This window comes from Ahaetulla prasina, chromosome 9 (genome assembly GCF_028640845.1).
Source record: "Ahaetulla prasina isolate Xishuangbanna chromosome 9, ASM2864084v1, whole genome shotgun sequence".
Classification (NCBI taxonomy): domain Eukaryota; kingdom Metazoa; phylum Chordata; class Lepidosauria; order Squamata; family Colubridae; genus Ahaetulla; species Ahaetulla prasina.
Genome location: NC_080547.1, coordinates 29,138,072 through 29,165,291, shown reverse-complemented (window position 1 = coordinate 29,165,291; position 27,220 = coordinate 29,138,072). Strand labels below are relative to the sequence as shown.

At 38.7% G+C, this 27,220-nt stretch overlaps 1 protein-coding gene across 1 annotated transcript in view; it reads right to left on the bottom strand.

The window, feature by feature from the left end:
- Positions 1–27,220, bottom strand: part of UNC5D (unc-5 netrin receptor D) — a 773,049-nt gene that overhangs the window by 16,049 nt on the left and 729,780 nt on the right. Inside the window, exons 10-14 of the mRNA XM_058194328.1 lie at positions 15,687–15,855; positions 13,949–14,176; positions 11,582–11,731; positions 7,766–7,930; positions 5,703–5,881 (exon numbers count right to left, since the gene is read on the bottom strand). Coding sequence (XP_058050311.1) covers positions 5,703–5,881; positions 7,766–7,930; positions 11,582–11,731; positions 13,949–14,176; positions 15,687–15,855 — 891 coding nt within the window. The remainder of the gene's footprint in view (positions 1–5,702; positions 5,882–7,765; positions 7,931–11,581; positions 11,732–13,948; positions 14,177–15,686; positions 15,856–27,220) is intronic.

Genomic DNA, 27,220 nt, shown 5'->3' with positions numbered 1-27,220 from the left:
GCTTGGTTAGGTTTTGCTTTAGCATGTTATACAAACACAGAAAATAAATTAATTTAATAATCTGGATAAGTTTTTTCTACAAAAGCAGAGGTGCAAATATTCATTTGTGCATTTTCACAGCTTTTTTTCTTTATAAATTTTCAGCACAATGGGAAGAATTTAGTGGTTGGTTGCTACCAGTTCGCCCCAGATTGGGCAAACCAGTAGCGGTAGCAGCGGGAGACTCTGCTCACCCGTCTGGATGTTTCTGCTCATGCACAGAAGCTTCTGCGCATGTGCAGAAGCATTGCATATGCACGCGAGCGCACGCACACCCAGGAGCAAACCGGTAATGGCCAAAATTGTTCCTGTTTTGAATCATATACCCTTCTTGCTAACCCTTTGGGGACTTCTCCTTTTTTTGTAAATTTTTTTTTATTTTTTACACACAAACAACAACATACATTGCATCTTTTCTGAACAGAATATCGGTCAGGTACATATTCATACCAAATTTAGTTCTTCTCCAACACATCTTACATGCTTTCATCAATATATTTTCTCTCATTTTTAATTTCCTTCTTACATTTCTCTTTGTAAATCTAATCTACCCTTCACACCCAATTTTAATCTTTTATCAAATTTTCCCTCTCTTCCCCCCTTTTCTACTCCCATTTTTATAAAACCCTTATATTCCCATTTATTAATTGTATTTTTTTTATATCTTCTACTTCTCCAACATCAACATCAATCATATATTTACATTTCAATGACAATTCATACATTAGTAATAATAATCAAAAAAAGAAAGGAAAAAGTAAGGAAAAACTCAGTTTTTCTTCATATCATTTCTAAAATATCATTTATAAATCCATAATAACCTCCAGACTTTTTTTCTTATTTTAAATTCCATTCTCAATATTTAAATCATTTAATATATTGCCAACACTTTTTGTGCTTTAACTTCCATTTATGCTTCAACCAGTATGCATTTCAATCCTTTTTTTATTTTCTTCCTTTTTCTCTTCCTCCTCTTTTTTTTCTCTTAAAATTCTCTACTTTCTTTGCTTGCCCTGTATTTTCATCAACTCTCCTTCTCCCCTCTTCCCCCGTTTTTATCTTTTCTCTATTAATCCCAAAATGATCCTTTAACTTTGTATTTTTCTCTTCTCTTCTTTCTCTCCTTGTCTCTTCCTTCCCTCCTTATTTTTGTTTACCCTTTTTGTTTGCAATATTTTCCCTTTTACTTTTCTCCTCATTCCCCTTTTAATGATTTCTCTTTTGCCACTGTCAATCGCCGTGTAATCTTCTAAAATCTTTGTGCTTTCCCCCTTTTTCTCCCTGTTAATCTTTTCCTGTCTCCCTATATACTCATTTAATGCTTCACAATCATTTAATATTTCACAATCAATTTTTATTCCTTTGTCTTCCAAAGCCCTCTCTTGCTTCATGGTTTCTTTATTTTCTGTAAATTCCCATGCAGCTCCTAATTCTTCTGGTTCCAGTTGTCCATATGGTCTTATAATTATTTCTTTTATTTCTCGCTTTAAAGTCATATACCTCTTTTTCATCATTTTGATTATTTCCTGCACCATTCTGCTTTTTCAGGGTTGTATTTGTTGTTCTATTATCAAAGTCAAAACAGATTGCATGCATAAAATCCTCCCTTAAAGTTTTCCACAACAGATGTTAGTCCTTGTAGTTTCCCCGTCTGCCTGAGGGTGTCTCTTTCCAATTCACAGTTCCAATCAACAATTAGCGAAGGTATCCATTTTGTTTGTTTTTCTTAAAGCTGCACTTTATTTTGCTTTATTTTTTAACTTTTTCCAACAGTTCAATTTAGAGTCTATGTCCAGTTGAATTAAATCCAAATCACCAAGGAAAAAAGGCAGTCAGAGAGATTTCACCACGTTGTAATTCTAAGTCCCCCAGCTTTCTTTTGTATTCCGAAAACAAGTTTAAAAATCTCCAAACCTCTCCAGCTTTATTTGAGGGTTTTTTCCCTTTTTTTCCCCTTCTGCTTGGGGGATCTCCAATTCAATTTAAAAAGCCAAATTCCTTTCGGGTCTTAGGGTAAATACTTCCATTTCTCTTGGTTTTTTTTACTGCATTTCCATTCCTTCTCAATTTAGCTGCTATTCCACCACCAAAAAATTTTCTTTACCAATTTCAAATTAAAGTATTTCCTGTGAGTTGGTGGTCACTCACCCGGCTTCAACATTCAGTTCAAATCACTGCTCCTGCTCAAAATCTTGGTCCAGTTGCCCCAGCTTAATGATGGCTACTACAGCACCGCCCCCATTGCCAAGTTGAAAAGCCTTCCCTCTGACCTCTGAGGAACTTGCTGGTTCCTCTCGGTCATCTGAGGTGCCTCTCCTTCTTCACCATCCCTACAGGACAGATCTGGTCCAAAGACACCTCAACAGAGGTTTGTCAGCACGGGAATTCCCGAAGCTTGGCAGAGCTCGCTCTTCCCTGACTGTCTCGCCATGACACTTCTGGTTGAATCCCTTTGGGGACTTCTCAAAGTCAGGATTTCCTCCCCAAGAGAAGCCCAGTCCTAGATGTTATTGGGAAGCATTTGATATTAGGTTCCCACCTGAACTGTGGGAGTGTGGTAGTTAGAATACACTATTGCAGGCTAACTCTGCTCATTGCCAGGAATTTAATCCTGACCTGCTCAAAGTTGATTCAGTCTTTCATCCTTCTGAGGTCAGTAAAATGAGAATCCAGATTGTTGGGGGCAATATGCTGACTCTGTAAACTGCATAGAAAGTTGTGTAAAGCATTATAAAGCAGTATATAAGTCTAAGTACTATTGCTGGTGCCATCACAGAGAGGAAATTTGGCAACCTTACAAATGCTGGAATATTGTTGCAAGGGTACAGGACTGCAAACTAAATTGTTATTTAGTCACTAAGTTGTGTCCGACTCTTTATGACCTCATGAACCATAGCACATCAGGTTCTTTTGTCCTCCCCTGTCTCCCAGAGTTTGCCCAAATTGTTAACCATCCCACTCAGTTATCTAGCAAAGCTAGGCTTCCAGCCCCCCCACCCCAATTTCTTCACATTCCAAACCTTCCCTCCCATCCTAGGCTAATGTCTGGCTGTCAGCTCACGAGGTTGGATAGGTGAGATGCAGCCATGACACAAATTCATGTTCATTGCATCAATGACACTATCTAACTATCTTATCCTCTGTTGTCCATTTCTCCTTTTGCCTTCAATCTTTCCCAACATCAGGGACTTTTCCAATGAGTCCTGTCTTCTGATTAGGTGGCCAAAGTATTTGAGCTTCAGCTTCAATATCTTTCCTTTAAAAGAACAGTCAGGATTGATTTCCTTTAGGATTGACTGACATGATCTCACAGTCCAAGGGACTTTCAAGAGTCTTCTCCAACACCACAATTGCAAACTAAATGGGGTTACTTAATTGAAGTATTAGCACAGCTCTTTTCAGAATGTGTTATTTTACCCATTTGTTTCCAGTAATAAACAAGGCATTAGATTAAGGCAAGTGCACTAAAAACAGGAAGTAACTTCAACTCAATTGAAGTAGAGGCCGTTTAAGAGAGAATCCAAGCATTTCATCAAGGAGCCTAAGTGGTCTGATGGAACAAAAGGGGTAATGTCTGCTAAAAGAAAAGAAAACAAAGCAAAATAAAACAAAATGCCAGTGATAAAGCTAGTATATCTGCATCTCAGGAATTCTAAGCATGTGATTCTGCTGCTGCTGAATACTAGCCTTGAATTCCTGAAAGATGGAGCATTAGTAGAAACCCAATAGGAAATCCAATTCATCAGAATGAAAGGATTACAAATTCTACACTTGTGATTTCTGAGATAGCAATAGTATTGAGATAATCTTCAATACTCTGGTGTGAATTGCAGATTGAAATGAAAATTATACAGAATAACAGAGTTGGAAAGGACCTTGGAAGTCTTTTAGTCCAACCTCCTGCTCAGGCAAGAAACCCTATTTCAGTTGTCCAATCCCTTCTTAAAAACTTCCAGTGTTGGAGCACTCACAACTTCATTCCACTGATTAATTGTTATAACTGTCAGGAAATTTCTCCTTAATTCTAGGTTGCTTCTCTCCTTGATTAGTTTCCATCCATTGCTTCTTGTCCTGCCTTCAGATGTTTTGGAGAGCAGGTTCTTTGTGACTGCTATGATAACACTGCTCTCATGTCACCCCTAATTTGTCTTTTCAGTAAGCTAGACATACCCACTTCCTGCAACCATTAAGTAGTTCTCAACTTAGAACCACAATTGAGCTCAAACTTTCCATTGATAAGTTAGTTTTTGTGCTACTTTCATATATGAAAGAAGGGATTTGAGAACCCTGAATACTGGCACTAATTCAGGGATGTATGTAAGGGGGTTAAGAAAAGGCAACATGGGAATCAAAATCATGTAATGGGTTTAAAAAATGGGTGGGGGCTTTCCTTGGAAGCTCATAGCCACTATATTGTTCTTTTTTACCTCCTTCCTTTAGAAAGGGGTGGGGAACTATGGCCCTTTTATAATAATAATAGTAATAATAGCCTTTATTGTCATTGTACACCATGTATACAGTGAAATTGGTTTAGCCTCTACTGGTGCAATCCATAACAAAAAATACAGGACAATACAGTTCCCAATTTATACAAGTAATTGGGGAAAGAAAAAAGTCATACATTTTCATATGTATGTGGAGTGATTGTGATTGTGTTTAGGACTCTGACATCCCATGGGTAGAAGGCTGTTTTTAAACCTGTTTGTCAGGCTGGCTGTATTTCGATGTCTTCTGCCTGATGGTAAAAGTGAACAGAGACACTGGCCAGGGTATGAATCATCCCTAAGTATCTTCCTTACTCAGATGAAACAGCAAGATCTGGCAATGTCATCCAGTGCTGTTAGAGGTCAACAAATGGTTTCTTGTGCTGAATTAATCAATCTCTGTAGTGCCTTCCTGTCCATAGCTATTAAACCAGTGTACCATACTGTTATACAGTATGTGAGGACACTTTCTATCATGGACCGATAGAAATAAGTCATCAGCCATTGTTTCAGTGATTTTTCCACAGGATTCTAAGGAAATAAAGTCTCTGTTGAACCTTACTAACCACCAGGGATGTGTTGCTTTTCCAGGTAAGATGTTGACTAATGAATACTCCCAAGAATTTAAAAGAGAAAACCCTCTCTACACATCCCCCCTTGACATACAGTGGGGCAGATTCCTCTCTGTGCTTCTGGAAATCCAACACCATCTCCTTTTGTCTTGCTAATATTTAGATGTAGATTGTTTTTTCAACACCATGTGAAATACTTTCTGGACTTCTTACCTGTATGCTGATTCTTACCCTCCAGTTATAAGCCCCAGCACCGTTGTATCATCTGCAAACTTGATTATGATGTTGGACGGATTCGAGGATATGCAGTCGTGTGTATACGGCGAGTACAGGTAGGGGCTGGGTACACAGCCTTCGGGGGAGCCTGTATTAAGCTTCAGGGTGGAAGATGTCAAGGACCCCCAACCCTTACTGTTTGTGGATGGTCCGTCAGGAAGTCTTTGACCCAGTCACAAATGAGGGGACCTGAACCAGCCAAGCTGGCTGAGAAATTCTGGTATTGAAGTCCACAAATTATAAAGGGACCATAGTTCCCCACCTCTGATTTAGAACATTCCTCACTACTTTAACTGTTATTTGATGGTCTTTTTCAATCTCTTTGGCTTACCTGTTGATACTATTTTTTTGTGCTAACATCTGCCAGTCTTTGCCTTTGGCACTGGGAGTGTCAAAAGTTGCACATATTCTTTGCCTGATAGAGTAAGGTATCTTAAAGGCTTGTGGGCCCATCTGAACAGGAAAGTTGTTGTCATCATGCGCAAAAAAAGTAATAGTTTCTCTTTCATTCTGCATGGAAAAAAATAATAATGGGTTAAATCTGGCTCTTCTCTCTCCCAAACCAAGTTGTTTAATTCACCAGAATCCATTCTGTAAACAAATTGCTGTTTGTGTAAAGCAGAACTGGACATCTGGGGCTTTTTAGATGTTGATCAATATAAGCTGATCTATTTAGGATTCTGCAAATATTCTACTTGATTCCCAAGTGATCAAAGGAACTGTCCTTTCAAACTGAATTACAGCATTGATTTGCTGGCCAAACCCACTCCCACTTACCCAAATTATCACCTCAATCCTCAATCAGATCAAGAACAATCCTGACATTCCTACAAAGCCAGTTCTGAGAGAAGCTAAAAATGACACTTTAGCAACTTCTGAAGGTCTGCTGGTCACTCATTACTGGATGTAAAAAAACATGCAGCTTGTGGGCACTTTGCATGACTGGCTGCTAAGAATTTGAGTGTCAAGCAAACAGATGCAAGTACAAATTTCCCAGTCTTTGCAATGAAAATAGTCCACCCTTATTTTTACTGTGGGAAAAAGAGTGCATTTGGTTGACTTACCATATTTTTGAGAGGGAAAAAAAACCCACCAAATACCAAGCCTTGCTGTATTTAGTTGAGCACTCTTGACTTTTACTAGATTTTATTTGTTTTCTACCCATATCTTCACTTGAAAGGATTGGCTACGGAATTTTCTTTAAGCAAAAACAGACCTGCTTGTACAAATTTATGGTCTTTTTCAAGAAGATGTGATTTAAAGCAGGTTTCTGTGTCTCTAGTTCATTACTTGACTGTTTCCCAGGTATTTTTTTTTTCATTTTCCCATGCAATACCTGAGACCATAAGTTATAGGGGTAACAAACTACCTGCCTCCCAACTTCTATATTTTGCCTTCATATCACTTTTTTCATATCAGGATATTGCTCTTTATCTGCAGTGTCTTGGTGCTAGTGCTAGTAAATATTTCATGAGGATGTTTCTACAAGTCTTTTCATATAACATTTATGGCGCATCTCAAAAAACAGCAATGCAAAGCAATAGGAAAGCTGCAAGTACATTATATTTCCAGATTGTTTTAAATTAAATATGCAACAGATTTGGTACTCTGCTCCTTGAAGATAAGCTTCTGCTACCTGCTTTATCAAACAAACAAACCAATAAAATGCACTCATGGTGATACATGGTAGTGCACTCAGGAAAGACTGAGCTTATTTCCCCCTATATATTTCTGAATTAACTTTGTCTTGTATTTGTGTTTTGAAAATAAGAATTAAAACAGGGCTGCCATCTCTGGGCTGCAAAAATTCAGAGAACCACTAGATGTCAGAAAACAAATATAGTAAATTTTAATACTTGGCTACTATCTAGTGGCCTTCTGGATATTTACAGCCTAGACATGATGATCCTTGATTAAAAAAAAAACATTTGTAATGTCAACATTCTTTTATCAATGGACAGTACATCACATTTTGCAATATAGCTTTCTTTTACCTGTCTGGTAAATTACTGTTCCACCCCAGAAAGCAAATTAATCTGATTATGATAAAAATGTAATTCAGCATATTTATAAAATATCTCTTCCTCTTGCTTATCTGAACATTTCATTCCACAAACAGCCAAATATTGGTTAACTTCTCTTTAGGTGCAGTGGGGAATAGAATTGTGTATTTTCTGATTAGCAATTTATATTCTTCTTTTACCTATGCCTGTTCTCACATCTGTCTGATTAATTAGTTTATCACTCAATTTAGTTCTTCCTTGCTAACAACTTTCCAAGAATCACACAGTCCTTCATTCATATTAATGATAAATTGTTCAAGTATATTTCAGAGATGCCTGCATCTTGTAGTAACAAATGAGGATAGTTATGACCAGGGAAGGAAGGACTTGCCTCTAGAACTGATGTCTGGATCTGTAGGATCTGTTCATGGCCTTTGACTTGTCTGACACAGATTTTGCATGAGAGTTGTGTGGTGGCAGGAGTGTAGCGCTCCAGGGAAAAGGCACAGTGAAGTGGTTGCTTGTTGTTGCACCATACACGAGAAAAAGGAACTTCCTAGAAAAGAAGGGGCAGGATGGAAATGGCTTGCAAATTGACCAAGCAAAAGATTAATGTAGAATAGAAGAGAAAGAACTGGAGAAGATAACAAAATGTAAAGACATGCAAAAAGAAATAAAACAACCTTGGCAAAAGAAAGCAAAAGTAATACCAATAACAATAGGCATCTTTAGTGCAATTCCAAAACAATTGGAACACCACTTGAACTCCATTGGCATTGACAATTTCATCACCAATCAATTGCAAATACAACTTAACTTGGAACCACTTATATCCTGCAACAGTACCTCTAAAACCATCAATTATCAGCATCTGCCTATCCCAGATCATTAGGAAGGACTGATAGGTGGATAAAAATGCCAAGTACCTCTAAACATCTGGCTGACTAGGCAACAAAATGATAAGTGCTAAAAAAAGAGGCTTTGCAATAAATATTTGCTTTGAAGGAATACCAGGTCAACTGTGGATAAGGATTGCTAGGTGAGGTAAGGTATTAGGAAGCAACCATATTTTAAGTGAACTGTGGGTTTTGAATCTTTAAACTATAATACAGTTGGTAGTTTAATTGCTCTGCACACTTTACCAAGCAGCTGCTATTATAGATCTTGAAAAATCCCTAATTGTAGATATAACGGAATATCCATTTGACAAGCATGAATGATGAGAAAGCAGGCTGGGGAAACACTTCTCAATCTGTCCTCTTTATCTTGTCTTTTCCCAGATACTCTACACTAAGGATGTCCAACCTTGACAAGATTTGCCAAAGCTGGCTGGAGAATTCTGGGAGTTGAAGTCCACAGGTCTTAAAGTTGCCAAGGTTGGACACTCCTCAACTTATTTTGTTGCTTTTTCCCAAGAAAGATAGATATCTTTTCCAATGAAGCACTGGGATGAAGCTGCTTATTATATTCCCCTCTGCCCTGAAAAAAAATTGATCTCGGTAAGCCATGTGCACACATTCTTTGAATCAATGCAGGAATTAGACATTTCTTCACAGCATGCCAGGTTTCCATTTTAAACTTGGTACAGGCAGGAAGATAGACAAGTCATGATTGGCACATTAAATTACATAGGCACCAAATAACAAATAATGAAAATATTATAAAAGAAGGCTTCTATAATAAAGATCCCAGGTTTTTGGTTCTGTAATAGTTTCAGGTGCTAATCTATCCATTTTGAATCAATATCATCAATCAATCCACTGCAATAAAAAGCTCTTCACTGAACATTATGGACTTGTAATCTACCAATCTGAATTAGTGTGGGTTGGTAGATAGATGGCTTTCAGCTTTCCAGTTTATGCTGGGAGAGTGGCCTAAAATCATACAGATGCCTTCTGTATTTAAGGGAGAAAAGAAGCCCAGACTTTCAACTCCTAGTCCAACCGCTTATCTACTACACCACATTGGCTCCTACCCAACTTCAGTACCTGAATGTCTATGGGGATTCTCAGTCATTCAGTTCATGGTTGTGTCAAAGGTGCTTTTTCAAAAGGCAATTGGACTATGTTTTTTCTTGAGGAAGAAGATTTTTTGTTTCTCATCCAAGAAGCTTCATCAGTTCTGACTGGAGGTGGGGAGGATGGAAGGATGACAGGATGAAGAGGGGGGTGGAAGGATCATATTTTTTTGCAGTCATCTGGTTGTTAGCACTTTGAGAGCTGTTGAGGCCACTTGGGGGTTTATCTGTGCCCTCAGGGTCATCTGAATCAGAATGCAAATGTGTGTGGAATTTTCTTTGAACTGCTTAAAGGACCGCATTATAAACAGGAGATAGGTGGTGTCGTATTCCTCCCCCTGTGTTGTAGGAGGGCTGTTCAATTCTAATATAGATAGCCTCTTTTACCCCTCTTTCAAACCAAAGATCTTCTCTGTCCAGAATGTGGAAGTAACCAAAGTGGGGAAGAAATGACTTGTATCATGAAGTTGCAAGGAAAAAACAATGCAGAAAGATTGAGCTACTTTGAGTTGTCAAACTGCCCAATGCTGAGCTAAAATCAACCCAGTCAGTTCTTCCTCTGGCATGATAGAGGAAGTCTCTGGAATTGTAAATAAAACAAAAACATCAACAAAACAATTGTAGCATATACAGCAAAAGGAAGCAAACAACAATATATAACTTATGAGTTTCCTTCCGAACCACTGGTTCATTAAAACACACCCTCTCTAGCAAACACACACAATAGCTCTTAAGCCTGGCATTTAGAATCTTTCAGTAAATAAGAGCAAGCTACTAATTGTGATAAAGAAACAATAGAAGCAACACTATAAATTGTGATTAAAACAACAAAATAGAAATAACATCATAAAGTGGAAGTGTAATTAGTTTTCTCTTTAAAAACTATGGTTTTTTTTTTCAGATGGGAGAAAAAGAAGAGAAAGGGAAGCTGAGTTACTAAAGCTGAGTATTATGCTGTAGAAGGAAAAAATATAATAGAAGTCATAGATAATGCTCAGTTAGATAAAATCTTCCAGATTATTTTCTATAAATGAGTTTCATTTCTGTTTTAATCTGGGGTGCTTTGTGCTGTCCTAAGATAAACCTCAAAACCAGGTTGTTAATTACTTGTTAAAAGTTACAATCTATGGTTTGCAAAGTGAATTTTATTATTGCACAGTAGCATTTCAATTTTTTTAAAATAATTAATACCTTAGTGTCAAATTTCTTACAGATTAATTATTATTATGTTTTATTTTTGTTCTTTTAATGATAGAAAATTAAAAGCTACCTCAAGCCAAACTGGACTTGAATGCAGAATGCCATTATTAGAACAAGTCAGGAGGTTATTTATTGAAACTCCAATGATTTTTTTTTTCAATTTCTTAATCTATTTTACAGCCAAGTGGTACAGTGGCCTAGAGGTGAAGATGCTTGCCTCTCACTCAGAAAGTTGAGAATTGAGTCCTAGGCAGCGGCAGATGTTTCTCTATCAGGCCAAAAAAAAAACATCTGCTGTGAACTTCTCATTGGCGGCAGGAAGGGCATCTGGCCAGTAAACGCTCAGCTCCATCCAGTTACACCAACCCCAACCTGAAGCAAGGGATTACTGGGTCACAAAAAGAAAAAAAAACTATTTTACAGCTCCCAGCTCCGCTAACCAATTATTAACTATAACTGATCCAGCTTAGCTTCTCAAGATCAGCCAAGATGACATCGTCTGTTGGTTTATCTGATAATATTTGACAAAATCTTTTTTTATCAATTGAATGCTCAAATCTCTACTTCTACTGAACTAGAAATTAATCATAAATATTTTATTTATTCCAAACAAATAAAATATTATTATTTATTCTTATTATAGACTGCCCATTATGTTAGTCAATATAATCTGAAACTATGTTCTCCAAATCTTTCATAAATTTATAATGTTTGTTGGATATTTTGGAAATGGGTGAGGTAAAAGTACAGTATCTATTTCATTGTTTAGTGTTAGATTTTTCCAAAAAATAATAACATCATCCTGGAAATGTGGCTTGTCCATAGAGAACCAACATATTAAACTATACATTTAATCCAAAAGTCTGTGCATTGTGTTAAAAGAAGCAATCAACCTCACAAAGACATATGCACTGAAGGTTTGAAATTGCTTGGTTATTAAAAATGGAAAATATACTCATCACACATATATTAGTCTTCCTATGCAAATACCTGACATGCTGTGAATGGTTTAATTCTCCAGAGAAAAGGAGGAATATCAAGAACAGAGATCTGAAGGCTGAAGGTATTCCCTTTGAAATGCAGCAATTTTGGTTCTTCCAACAATTGTCCTCCCTGGTGTCTTTCACCTGAAATCACATCCTGCAACAATGGAGAATAGAAAACAAATACATTGTAGGCTAAATGTTGAAAAATTTCCCTCCATGCTGAAGGTGATGGGATGAGAACTAGAATCTTGCTAAGGCATTATTCTAAAAGAAAAGCTCCCATGGATCAATCCAACTATCCATGTCCTGCAAGAGAGAGAGAGATGTTTCTGAGATGCTATTGCTTTTTTTCCAAATTATATCTTTTTCAGTTGTCCTGTACAGTTTTTGTGTGGTTCCCATCTCAAAATAGCAGAAAGCTAAATTACAAAAGTTTCAGAACTTCAGTTTCAGAGGATGCAAGAAAAGGGGCTTTGTGGCCTTAAAGAAGGGAACCTCAGTTCAACTCTCCACAGCCATCTTGCCACAGCTAACTTGCTGCAGCCAATTCACCTTGGCCAACTCACTGTGGGACAGCTTGTCATGGCCAGCTCAGTGCAGGGCAACTTGCTGGAGGACAAGAATACACTAATATCGAAGAAATAGTCAAATAGGATAATTAAAGAAAGGATGCCAAAGGACAAAATAAAATGTGAATGACTAAAATTAAAATAATTTGAAATGGAATTGTTGAATTGTCCTGCAGCGAGTTGTTCCATGGCAAGTTATCCTGCAGTGAGTTAGCTGTAGCGATTTGGCCATAGTGAATTGGCCTTGGCAAGTAAGCAAGTTGTCCCATTCTCTCTGCACAGAACAAAAGAGAGCATGACTGCCCAGTCTATCTGACCAAGGAGATTATTTTATCCAGATCAGCCTCTGCTTTCAATAAATCAATTGTTAAACAAGATTGCATACACTATTTTATGAATATAATTTCTTAACTTCATGAGAGCTTTTGATGTTTGATTTTTCAGTGCATTGTCTTCCCTGGATAAGAAAGCTATTGGAGGTAGACTATGAAATGTTTGCCTTCTGCAGCTTGTAGATGTTTCTAAGGACTTGGCCAATTGGGAATTGGAGAATGTCTGCTTGGTTCTTTTTTCTTTTTAAGCTTGGAAATTCTATGGCTCCTATTGTTTAACAGTTTCTTTATTTTATGCATGAATCATTCCAAGCGCTTGGCATCCACATGCCTTGTCGAATACTCAGAGCTCATTACTCCTGATCAAACACAGAAGAGCTGTAAGGAAGAGCTTGGAAAAAACACCAGAATTAAAATATAAAATCCGTGCACTGGACTGCATCGCATTTGCTTGGCTAGAACTACATCTGGCTCTGAATCTCACCATTTACCCAGGGAAAAAGAAAGATGTTTCGTGCTGGGAGAAATGCCTGTTAGGACCGAGCTGCACATCGTGTTTAGTTACGTGGAACTTTCTGTAATCCTTCTGCTTTTTAATGAAAAAAAAGGGAAAAGATCTGGCAGGGCATCTTTTATGGCTTATGACCAGGTGTAAAGGACACACTTAACATATTGCATCAAACTTCTTTTGTTCTGAATAAGCCACCTGAGGTTTCAGGCAGATTTAAGAATAAAAGAGCCGGCTATGTATAGTTTTCTGCATCCCTAATCTTTATTATCTGGCTGGCACCTATATTTTATTTTTGTTTAAGAGGGCAAAGTTACATTTAATTATTGCTTGTAGTTGGTCCTTACAACTGGGTTTGTCTTAACAGGCTATTTAAACCTTCTCTGCACTCTAGAATGTCTGCACAATTCCTCTCCCTTTCCCTGTATCTCTGGGCACAAAACAGAAGTGTAAGCAAATTTTTATTTTTATTTGTTTATTATTTAAATTTGTTATAGCCAACCAACTCCAGTGGATTCTGGATGGAATATTCCTCCAAAAAATCCATTAAACCAGACCTGTGCTTTTTACAGCCCCCCAGACTATATCTGTCCCTTTGGTTGTTCCTGTCCAGTACATGTGAGGTCAATTGGAAATTAGAAATCAAATGTAAATAAACATGCTGCAAGGGGCAAGAGAAGAAGCTGATTCAGATCTGGCTCTGTGCAGTCACCATGTGCTCCTTCAGTCAGGTGGCAGAGAGGATGAGGAGAGAAAATGCTTTTCTGTGCCTGCGCAGCACTCGTCCCTCACCTAGAGCAGCCTGAGGAGTTGAGGTGATGGAGTATGACGACATCAAATCAGTTTATATTGGTTCGGCCCTCCACAACAATCCCAGTTTCTTATATGACCTTTTGGGAAAATTAATTGCCCACCCTTGCATTAAACATCAGGAAAGACCAAGAATGGTTTGGCCATCTTACCTGAAATGCACAGGGAGTGTTGTCAACACAATACACTCTTAGACTGTAATCCAAAGAGTTGCAGGACATACAGCCAAAGACAGCTACTTTCAGTTCTTTAACAGAACAATCAGACAATGGCTCCCCAATGAGAGCATAAGTTCCAAAGGAGTCCAAAAGAATATGACAAGCATATGGGTCCAAGAGGCAGTAACAAGAAGTGGTTTCTTCCTCTACAGACATCACTTCCTGGATGTGTCAGAACATTAAACCCGGAAAGAAGAAAAGCAAAAGAGACTTGGCAGAAAATGAATTTACATTTAAAAAGTTTCGATACAAATTCTATTATTTACTTTGCAGTGGTTTTTTTTTTTTATGAACTTGGAACAGACTTACAATATACACTACAGATAGACTATTTTTTTGGCCAGGGCTCCCCAAAAAGTATTTGCAGGTGAAGAACTGCACTTGGTTGAGTGCAGTCTCTTTTCTCCAAGTTGGGAGAATGTGATCTCTATTTAGTTTTAAATTACATTAAGCTAATTTTAGTATTTAATATCAGGCATGAAGGATCAGGATCACACACAAGTTCTAGTTCATAAAATTTACTGCTGAAGTCTGTACATAAGAATTTAGTCAACTAAAGATCAATACTAAATTGGCACCAGGTAAGGATCAATGGAATTCAAGGGGTCAGACTTGGACCGTTTGTGACAATATAATGGCTCTAGGCTGATTCTGGACTCACTTAACTCTGTGTACCACAGCTCTGCCTGCTCTTTTCCTATCTCTATACTTTTCTGCAACACATCAGGTCAATATGTTGTTTATCAAGGGTAATTGTAATTTAGAATCCTCAAATAGAAAGTTAGGGGCTGGGTGAATCCTCTGCTCACCAAGTGTTGATATGTGATATGATATCATCTGCTACAATGTCCTTCCTGTCAAAGACTACTTCAGCTTCAACCACAACAATACACGAGTGCACAATAGATTTAAATTTAAAGTGAACCACTCCAATCTTGATTGTAGAAAATATGACTTCAGTAACAGAGTTGTTAATGCCTGGAATGCACTACCTGACTCCGTGGTCTCATCCCAAAATCCCCAAAACTTTAACCAAAGACTGTCTACTGTTGTCCTCACCCCATTCCTAAGAAGTCTGTAAGGGGTGTGCATAAGAGCACCAGCGTGCCTACCGTTCCTGTCCTAATGTTCCCTTTGGTTGTATTCAATTTGTGTGGTTATTTCATGCTTATACTTATATATATTGTTATGTTTGACAAAATAAATAAATAAAAATAAATAAATGTGTTAATGAAAATACTGATAAATAAATCCACAAGACATAAAAATAAGTATTTATTTTGAAGACTGTTTAGTCATCAGAGCAAATGATTCTAGGGTTATATTGTATTTGGAAATGGAAACCCCCAAACTATTTTTTTTCCTTCTTTCTTTCTTTCTTTCTTTCTTTCTTTCTTTCTTTCTTTCTTTCTTTCTTTCTTTCTTCCTTCCTTCCTTCCTTCCTTCCTTCCTTCCTTTTTTTCTTGCCTCTCCCTAACATTTATCTTTCTATCTATCCAGTTATATTTATATGCTGTCTATCTCAATGTTGAAGTGACTCTAGGCTCCAAATACACAGGTGGAACTTATTTGCTTCTATTTACTAACATCTGAGCAATGGTTTCCAACTCCTCTAATTTTTATCAGTTTCATCCTTACATTTTTATCTATTTCTGAAAGTAATTTTGCTTACCTCCCATTTGCCTGGATGATTTCTTTTTTTCAAATGAATATTCCAATGCTCAGAGTTCACATCTGCACAATGCGGGATTGTCAAAGCAAATGGAGTGGAGACCATCACTTCTATAGGACCACAAGTCACTTCTGGACCTAGGAGGATTTCACTGCCTTCCAGCTGAAGGCTTCACATTGGATACATAAGAAATGTTGAAAAGGAAAGAAACACAACATCAAATTATTTCCACCCAAAAAAGTGATAACACACACTCATTATATAGCATACAATATTTATCTTCATGCCTATGTTGCATTTATGTTTGCTCAGTTGTACAATTAATGCCTTTAATATATATATAACAAAATCTCAGGGCTGTAACCATGAGTGGCACAAAAACAAAATAGAGAAAAATAGTGTGAGTTAAGTAAATAAAGAAAATGATATATACTGTATGTCAGATAAAATTCATCCTATATACCATCCTTCAACAACCAGACATTTTCCAGATGCACTTTCAGAATTCCTTAGCCAGAATTGCTGAAATGGATTTTGTAGCCATAGTTTACATTTGGGAAGGTTGATATGAGCTGACCCATAAATAACCAATGTGTATGATCCAGAGTACATGAGATTCCAGAATTCCAGAACTGAGATTCAGATTTCAAGAAACAACATGACTAGATCCTACAATTAACTGAGATGACTAATTCACCTCTGCATTTACAGAAACAACACCATCACAGACCCCCAATAATTGCATATATAAGATCAGAGGTAACTTCACGTGGATTTCTGTTAATATAATGCATGTGAACATCTACCAATAATGTCCTTCTGGATCTTACATAGAACAAACAGGTCAGACTTTGTGTACAATAATTAATGGACACAAGTTTGAAATCATGACTCAAAACAAGGACTATTTATCTATTTATTTATTTTTATTTATAAATATAAATTTATTTATAATATATAATATATAAAGATTCAAGGAATTCAAGAGGGGTTGGACCATTTGTGGCAACGTAATAATTCTAGGCTGATAACATGCTTAATTCCACCCCTCAACTACATCTGTTCTTCTCCTACAAGGTGTCTACATTTGAAGGAAGGGACCTGGAAAATGCCACCCTCTCAAGTCTATTGTTAAAGTCAGATAACGTTAGGGAGAGATGACCCCATAAACAGCCAGCAACATATAAGAGCATTTCAACCTCCCAGGACATTCTATTACAAATATCAAGGTTGCCAAATTGGGGGGGGGGGAGTTTATTGAACAATTGAGTGAGAGACTGCTAAACCATACATTCAAAATTTTTGTCTATCCTGAAAGATCTCAACAAACATAATGGATACATTATATAGGGCCGCGGTGTGGCTCAGGCTGTAAGAAGCCTGTTATTAAAACACAGCTGCCTGCAATTACTGCAGGTTCTAGTCCCACCAGGTCCAAGGTTGACTCAGCCTTCCATCCTTTATAAGGTAGGTAAAATGAGGACCCAGATTGTTGGGGGGGGCAATAAGTTGACTTTGTAAATATACAAATAGAATGAGACTATTGCCTTACACACTGTAAGCCGCCCTGAGTCTTCGGAGAAGGGCGGGATATAAATGTAAATAAATAAATAAAAAATAATAATAGTTAATTGATAAAATACTTATAATCTGTTTCACATGTCACCTGCATGTTCACAGCCATCCTGCCTCCCCCTTTCCCCCCCATGCATCTACTGCTATGCCAATTTATCTATTCCATGCATCTGATGAAGTAAACCAGGGGTGTCAAACTCAATTTTATTGAGGGCCGCATCAGGGTTCTGTTTGACCTCGGGGGATGGGGTGTGTGGACAGGGTGTGTGTGGCCAGTATGACATCACTTGTGTTAGGGATGCCTGTAGTGGCCTGAGTGCTCTGCCAGTGAAAACGGCTCAAAGGGCCATGTGTGGTCCTCCTGAGCTCCATTTTCAGCTGCGACGGCCTCCTGCAATCCTCTGCCAGTGAAAACGGAGCTCAGGAGGACCACACACGGCCCTTTGTGCTGTTTTCGCTGGCAGAGGCACCACAGGCCAGTACTTCGCTATTTCCAGGGCAGCCCCACAGACCAAATCTAAGCACCCCATGGGCCAGATCCGGGCCCCGGGCTTGGAGTTTGACACCCCTGAAGTAAGCTGTAGCTTACTGTGAAAGTGTCTGACTTTTAATGAAATATGTAAGTTTGAGAAGGTTCTAATAGACTTCTTATGATTTTTAACTTTTTTTGTTTCTACAAAACATCAGAACATTGTAAGGATAATACAATGTGCTTAGTAATTCTGAAATCCCAACTTATAGAGGAGTCAGTGGGATCATAAGATGGGGCAGAACAGAATGCCTTGAAAGAGGGCATGCTCTCTTGACTGAATTGCTGAACAGGCATACAGTATTCAACATTGTAATATTTTGTTAGAAAATCCTTTTGTTGGACCGATCTGAACCAAATGGAAGCAAACTCTAATTTTAAATGATAGAATTGCAATGAGATTTTTATTTATTTATTGTCAGCAGGTGCTAAGAGTAATTTGTTACGGCTGCAAAAAAAAAAGAAAGAAGATAATTATAACTTAGCAATATATTCTCTCGCAACTTGTCTCTTTCTACTATGACTTACTGAATTTAAAAGCACTTCTGTTCTGACCCAGAACAAACCTTAATGGTTAACAGATTGCAAACTGACATTAAGTTATAAAATAACTGATAAGAACTACTTCTATAGTTCAGGTCTAAATTTAGAACCATTCCTTATAGATGTTTTCCTTTTGTTAAATGTTAAGCAAATAAATCAGTTAAAAAAATACCATTGCCCCAATCTCTTAAATTTTGTGATTTATATATTACTTTGAATAAATTGCAATACATTTTAATGTTCTTAGGAAACCAATCCTTTAAATCTAACTGAACTGTCAGGATATGGAAGAGAAAGAGCAATAGAACAATTAGATTTAACCCCAGTGCAGCAGCTTTTGGGAAGGAAAAATAAACCATTATTTATTATTACACTTAGATATGTGAGAGGAAATCTATTATATTTAGAAGAAAAGACTAACTAAGTTAAGGGAATAAGAGGAAACCAGTTTATTTGACTCCAACTTCCATTACCTACAACATGACCAATAAGCAGGATGGGTCACAAGTCCCCCCTCTGTAGCTAGGAAACAATAATGGGAGCTAGGCATGGAACTCTCCTTTATTTGTGAGCACCCCAGAGACCTCTGTGAGAAACAAGGTGCTGGACTAAGGGTGACAAACCATGGTCTGATCAAACAAAGCTGTTCTTACATTCTGAAATTTTCTTAAGAGTTAATGCCAGCTCTTGCACTAAATTAAACATGAGAATACAAACCATAGGAGTGGTAGATAAAAATGACCACTTCAACAATGATATCTTCTAGGCCATTCTCCAACTGTTTGGGTGACCCAGGCCTAAACATACAGCCAAGACTTGAGGGTTTTTCGGAATAGCAAAAAGGATGAATCTAGTCTAATTTTGGAGGGAAGAATGTTCCATAAAGTGAGTATTGCAGTAGAGAAGGCACATCACCAAATGAAGATTCATGGCTGACGGTACCTTCAACAACCCTACTCTGCCCAATATAGAGGGGTGAGCTGGAGAGGTAGGATTTGCCCGCTTGCATTCGCACAAATGATAGGTCAATCTCTTATGGGCTCTCTTCTGAGTCAGTACAGCCATGTCAACAGAGTCCAGTCAGTAGGACTAACTTTCTGAATCATTTGCACTGATTTATCACTGATCCCCCATATGGTAGCTAATGGTCCCTGGACTACCATCTGTGTTCATAGTATTTACTGGAATGACTGCTGCCTGAATTTACATGGAAGGTAAACATTAATGGATTTGGTCCAATAGCATAATCTCCTGAAGGGAGCTCTTCAATTCTTTTGGAGAAGTAACTCTCCCTTTAGTGAATCTAATACACAGCCACACTGGAATTCTGGGAATTATTTAATACCAAATGAATTGAAATCAGCTAATTAGAAGGGCTTCCTCACCCCAAAAAACAGCAAGAATCTTCTCTGTAACAGCCAGCCTGGCACAAGAACCTTGAATGCAGAGTTCATTTGCTGTTTATGAAAGGCAGAGAGCATTGTACAATTTCAAGTATTTAACATTTCCCTGAGTACAGAGCAAACAAATGGCAAAGCAGATCTAATCCTTTGGCCTCCATCAAAATCAGAAGCTTGTTTTGTTTTCTGAAGAATGAAAAAAACGGTAAGAGAAAATAAACCAGCATTCTTTCCACCTCCTGGCCAAATCTAATTCCATAGGTTAGTGACTGTGAAGGGGAGCATTTTTAAAAAAAACTGAAGGAGAGAAGAATTGGATATGCTTCAATTATTTAACTGAAATGAAATCATCAAACTGTGAAGTTTAATTTTTTTTAACACTTAGGCCCACTATATAAGGTATTAGAGAATATTTTTCCATGATGAAGAATAACACAAACACCTAAATATATTTATCTGTTCTGAGTGATGGAGAGAAAAAAATAATAATGATGTTGAACCATCTTCTGCAGAAATGTAAACAACAATAGACCCAACTTACAAAGTTCAGATTTCCCCAAACAAAACAGAACAGTCTGCAATAGAAGGTAGGCAAACTGATACACAAAAGTCAGCCAATTTATTATAGTGATTAAGGCACCAAGCTAGAAAACAAGAGACAAGAGAGTTCTAGTCCTGCCTTAGGCATGTAAACCAGTTGGGCCGGTCATTCTTTCTCAGCCCCAGGAAGCAATCAATGGCAAATCCTACAACTATATTGCAGCAAATCATGAAACTGACATAGATTTGTTTTGTTTAGAGGCAAAATATACAACATTATCTTTCTCTAGGACATTTTCTACTATAATAGCAATAGCAATAATACTTAGACTTATATACCACTTCATAATGCTTTTACAGCCCTCTCTAAGTGGTTTACAAAGTCAGCATATTGCCCCCAACAACCTGGATCCCCATTTTACCAAGTTCGGAAGGATGTAAGGCCACATGGAAAAGACTAGTGTATACATAATGGTTTTCAGAGTATGCATTCATTCATACATACGTACATATATATATTCAATTTTGAGGTTACTCCTGAATCCATTGCAACACTGGGTGGCTTAAAATTTATGGAAATTTAAATGAATTTGACATAAAACAATATATATTAAAGAAGAAGAATATGGCTGATTGAAAGATAGAACCCCAAACCCAAGGTCTATCTTAGTCCAAGCCTGGGAGAATGACCAGGTCATTAACAATTTGCAACAAAAGTCAAAAGGAGGCGAATCAGGGGTGAAATTGGGGCAGTTCTTCCAAACTGGTAGTGAAAATGCTACTGGTTCATCCGAACTAGTAGTAAAAAAATGCTTTAAAAAGTTAAAAAAAAAGTTCAGACAATCGCGTGGCACAGCTGATTGTCTGAACTTTTTTTTTTACTTTTTTGTAGCATATCAACTCATTTGGACAATAGATAGTTTAAAAATGCTTTAAAAAATAAAAAAAGTTTTTAAAAAGGCCAAAAACGGGGTGGGTAGGTCCGTTTTTGCTCCCAGGTGGCTTCCTTGAGGCCAGCTAGGCCAAAATCAGGGAGTGGGGGGTGCTGTGGAAGGAAGGAAGGAAGGAAGGAAGGAAGGAAGGAAGGAAGGAAGGAAGGAAGGAAGGAAGGAAGGAAGGAAGGAAGGAAGAGGGGAGAAAGAAAGAAAAAAAGAAAGGGAGGGAGGGAGGGAAAAAGGAGAGGAAAGAAGGACCACAAACCTGGCACTAGACACAGCTTCAACAGGATACCTTGAAAGAGCAGAGCAATCCAGGAAGGCTCCTGGAGGTCATCTAGTCCAGAGGTCTCCAACTTTAGCAACTTTAAGCCTTGTGGACTTCAACTCTCAGCAAAGCTGGCTGAGGAATTCTGGGAGTTGAAGTCCACAAGGCTTAAAATTGCCAAGATTGGAGACCTCTGATCTAGTCCAACCCCCTGCTCCAGCAGGACATTGTTAAAGTGAGTTTCTGTCTTTTGAAATCCTCTTGTTGCATGACTATATAGCAATGCCTACCCAGTCACATGACCCCACCAAGCCACGCCCACCAAGCCACACCCACAGACCTGTAGGAAAAAATTTTAGATTTCACCACTGAGGCGAATACTACAAATTAAATCACTCTCACCATTTATACTATTCTGTTCCATTAGTTTTAAATACTATCTGAAGAAATGTATCCATCTTCCATTTAAAAACTGCTTCCAATTATGCGGGAGTTAACAAAACAGAGCTAAAAAAAGAAGGTAAGTTTCCTTCAGGTCAAGCTCAAGTCTTGGTGACTTTGTGCCCCTTCCCACCAGGTGTATTTTAAAAGGCAACTGGTGTAAGGGTTCCAAGTAACTGTTGTGAATCCAGCCCCCGAACCTGTCCCCATGCCTGAAAGTGACTCCGAGAGTGAGGGGGAAGGGCCGGTAAGGCTTACCTTGGGAGCACCGATGCCTTTGGCCCGGCTCCAGGAGCCAGAACCAGGTCAGTCGGAGGACGTAATGAGGCCGTCATCCCCTGATTCCTCCCTTCCTCAGGCTACGCCTTCAGAACCAGCTGATAATAATAATAATAGTCAAGCTTGGATTAACCCGCACTTCAGAAGATTAGAGAGGCAGAGTCCTCAAAGGGAAGGGTGGGGCAGGAGCCCCACCCCACAGGATATATAAGGAGCTTTGGGACTGCTCGCACTCCACGGGGAGAAAAAGATTAGCTGAACCGTTTCAAAGAGAGCTGAAGTCTTACTCTGCAAGTCATTTGTTTGAACTGTGGCAAGCAGCTGCAATTTCTCTGCCAAGACTGATAAGAGCCATGAATCCACTGGCTGAAGGCCAGCTCATTGCTCCATAGTGGGGAAGGAGACTGAACAGTAACACCCACAACAAAAGAAGATTCTAAGGCTTGAAGTTCCTCAAAGTTCCATTTTATTAGAGATGTCATATTGGCACATCTGGGAAAATCTGAATCTGAAAGCTTCCAGGTTTTCCCCATCCAAAGGGAAATCCGAGTCCCTGCCCAGCACCCACATGTCCATCACATGGTCCAATCAAGCACCGTCCCAACTGGAGATGCCTCCCAGTTCCAGCCCTCCAGGTGCAGGGCAAGATGTCCTTGACTGTGAGAAAGGAATGTTATTATGACTATATATCACCCTTGCTCCATACAATTCCCCACTCCCAGTTTCCCACAATAGTAAATGTGGCAGGCCTGAAGATCGCAAAAGATGGCTTCCAGGCCTGACAACTGGATTTTCTTGGTTTTTTCCTTGAAAACATTTCACATTTCATCCAAGAAGCTTCTTCAGTATGGATCAGAAGTGAAATGACTTCAAGAAAAAACAAAGAAAGTCCAGTTGCTTTTGAAAAGCACCTTTGGGACAACCACGATCTGAATGATTGAGAATTTCCACAGATGACTTTTTGGATTGATCTGTTATGTTTTCATGGCAACAAAATGGAATTGATTTGCCATTACTTTCTCTCAAGCTAGAGACCTTAAAACAGATAAACTAGTACTAAACACTTCAACACTGTTTAAGTTTTCAATAGCGGCTAAGAGTTGCCACAAACATATCAAAATAAACAATCAAATCCATGTCAAAATTGTTGGAAGCACTAAAAAATAATTAAGCATGATACCTAGTTCAAGAGACTAGAATAAGTAGTGTAGTTTTTAAGATTTATTTCTCACTCAGAGAAAAGATCTTGGCAATCCAGTGAAGTGAGCAATAACCCGTGAAGACTTAAATCACTCACGAAGCATTTTTGTATTTTCTTCTTGCTCATAGTTCAAAACGTGTGTTTGTTTTTTTGCAAGAGAACCGTGTAGCTTTGGCACATTTAGTTGACAATGGATATTTACAACAAATCATTTTAATGGGACTTGCTCTTTCTTCCAGAAGAATTAATAAGACAAGAAATAATACTCTTAAGGTACAGTTAGAATCCATGAAAGAGCTGTACAATGCATAATCAAGTGCTCCAGCTTTCGCTTCTCATTAAAGCAAGTTTCATATTATTTGGATTCTTAGCAAATGTGCACCATTGTTTATCTCTTCTTTGCTATGACAAATATACAATAATGACAAATATATACATATGACAAGTCATAAGATATAAGCACTGCCACCAGTGTTCAACACTGCTGCGCTTCAATGGTTAGATAGCCTAAATGTTGGTATTTGAACACAGATCCTTTTTAACATTTATATTTTATTGTGTTTTACTAATCTAGGTGAAATGTAATACGTATTGCTGCTCCGTGTATGATGTACCATACACTGAATGAATGAATGAATTGTCAATACAGTATCATATTATGTTATTTTCTGAATTGGATCCCCTTTTATTTTACATTACATTCACTTGTATTCTTGCATGCTAGATCTCCCAGACCCTTTCCCCACCTAGAAATTTCTTGGCTTCAAAATGTTTATACATTATTAGAAAGCAAAATTGCACTGTACATTCCAGAGAACTGTAGAACTGTGATGACAACTATACTCCAATTGATATTGTATACTGGGTAGTGTCTATTTTATTTGATTTTTATCCCACCTTTATTATTGTATCTTCCTCCTCTTATTTTCCTCACAACATCAACCCTGTGAGGTAAACTGAACTGAGAGAGAGAGAGAGAGAGAGAGACTGGCCCAAGGTCACTATCAGTTTGGTACACCTAAAAACATCTCTTAACCAAAATGTTTGATAACTTATAACAATGTTAAAGCCATAAACATCTAGATAATTTGGGATTTTTTTCCTATTTTTGTAATCCTTTTCATAAGTGTGCTACACAAAATATCCTTCCTTCCTCCTCCTTCTTCTTCTTCTTCTTCTTCTTCTTCTTCTTCTTCTTCTTCTTCTTCTTCTTCTTCTTCTTCTTCTTCTTCTTCTTCTTCTTCTTCTTCTTCTTCTTCTTCTTCTTCAGCACAAAGGCTTGTAGATATTAAATTTTGCAGAAAAGAAACGTATTTTCTTCAAGCAATCACATAAAATTTAGGCTAAACCTCTTTTTAATAGTATTACACTTCTATCTCTCTTAAACAATACTTTAACTTGGCAATACTTGTGATAAGAAGTAGCAGTGGTGGGATTCAAATTTTTTAACAACTGGTTCTGTGGGTGTGACTTGGTCATGTGACTGGGTGGGTGTGGCTCAGTGGTCATATGAATGGGTGGACATGGCCAACTTGACATCACTCATGTTGAGGGGCGCCTTGCCCAGCCCCTTCCCTCCCAGCCACTCCTTGTCACGCCCGGCCTCAACGTATCTATAGTTCTGTAAAAATGTTGTTCACCTTTTTTCGACTTTATTATCTGCATCTACATACTATAGATGTACTTTCATGGGCCACTGAAAGGAGGAAATGGCTCACATGCTTTGCCCAAGAGTGTGATAGCAGGTCACAAAACAGGCTTTTGAGGGGCTGCCACAAAGAAGGGGAGGCAACAGCTGTCCCTCTCAGGCCATGCAAAGGACCCCTGGACAGCAGTGCAGGCTGCCAAGAGCCCTGGGCAGCAAAGGGAAAGTGCCCAGCCTGGCCCTCAAGCTCCCAGGGGACTGGGACCGCACAGCTCATCCCTGCTTCCCCAAAGGGGTGCCCGGCTGCGCTTACCTCTTCCTCAAGGCTGCTGCTGTTCTCGCTCTCTTTGGGCATATTGCTCATGGTGTATGCAGAAGGGCAAAGTGTGTGGGTCAGAGGGAGGCCCACTGCCTCTCCATGCAAGGAGGTGTCTACTTTGTAACCAAGCATCCTCACCAATAGGATGGGAGACCACCAGGTGAGGTCAGGAGTATGGGACAAGGGGATGGTGTAAGGACAGCAGGGCTGCTGGTGGCCAAGTGCTAAGGCAAGACTTCCCTCAGAATCTGACTCCTTCTCATTATAATCTCCTTCCTTCCTTCCTTCCTTCCTTCCTTCCTTCCTTCCTTCCTTCCTTCCTTCCTTCCTTCCTTCCCTTCTTTTTTCCTTTTTCTTCTTTTTGCTTCCCTCTTCATTTCCCTTTCTTCTTTCTTCCCCTCTTCCCTTGTTTTCTCTTCTTTGCTCTCTTTCCTTCTTTGTCTTTGTCTTTCCTGTCCCTTTTTGGATGCTCAAATGCAAAAGGGGAAACATTTCTAGATGCCTCCTTTCCTTGTGATCAAATGCCACTGTCAGCCTCAGCTTCATAATGAATGCTTTGCTTGCTTGCTACGGCTGTCATTGTAATGTGGGGAGAAGAGAGCTATCTTAATTATGGAGGAAGAGGTGGGAAGCGAGCTGGTGGAGATATCTTGTACAGGGGAAAGATTGGAGGAACTTTCTTTCAGCGTTTTCTCTGCAGCTGGCATGCTGATAACCAGTCAAGGCCAACCTTCCGGGCATATCAGAAGGATGGAGCCATCTGAAGCTGCACCCCACATGGTCCCCTGGAGGATTGTCAATTGGATAATCCTGACTGGACCTTTGGGGGGAGGGTTTTGGGGACGTTTCCTATATGTGATTTTTGCGCCTATTGTCTCAGACCTTGCTTTTCTTTGATTGCATTCAATTCATATTCAGTAAAAGTACCTTTCTCTATGGAAATGGAGTTGGATTTTTTCTTTTTTGAGTACTGAAAGGAGGCATATCTGATAGCCATTTTTCCTAGTAGTTTGTGGCCAAAGACTGAGAACAAACCAGGCTCAATTTATTCCATGCTTGCATTTAGTGGGAGAGTCCACAGGCAACAGCAAAACTGTCAAAATGTTGACTGTAATAGTTGATCAGAGCTCCTCAAGTTTTTATGTACAACCGCTTTAGTGTTTAGGAACAGAGGTAAGTTAGTTGCTTTTCTATTAATACATAATCCTTAAAAATGTAAATGTAAACAAAAAAAAGGGGTCTCCTATAGGGAGCCTACCATGGTCTAATTCAGACTGGAAATATAGCAAAGGATAATATTTTCTGCACTTTGCTTTATCCTGTTTCCCCACTGGAAATGGCTATTTGCAACACACGAGGAGGGGATACTTTCCTAAGAGCTCACAACTGGATTGCCAACGAAGTTCTGTCTGTGACAAAACAGAACACAATATTGCTTTCTCCTTTGAACTAGGGCATCTCCAATCAAGTTGCCCCTCCCTCCTTCCCTCCCTCCTTCCTTCCTTCCTTCCTTTCCCTCCCCCTTTTCTTTCCTTTCATTTTTTTAAGCTTCCAAAGGCTCCTGACAGAGACTTCCCATTTTGACCCATCCTCTATCGTTACTTCAGCGTGGTTTTTAACTCACATCTCCCAGACTCATGTATGTTTGTATGTGTGTGTGTGCCCCTTGCAGCCCGGCACTGCGAAAGAGGAAGAGACCAGGAGAGGCTGGGGTGAGAAAAACAAGCATTGCAAAAAAAGAGTTTTTGTAGTTTGCAGGCTGCAATGACTAAGACACTTCCCCCTAGGCCCCACTCCCATGTGTGCACACGTGCGCGCACACACACTCAAAGAAACTTCTTAGGCTGAAAAGTGCAAAC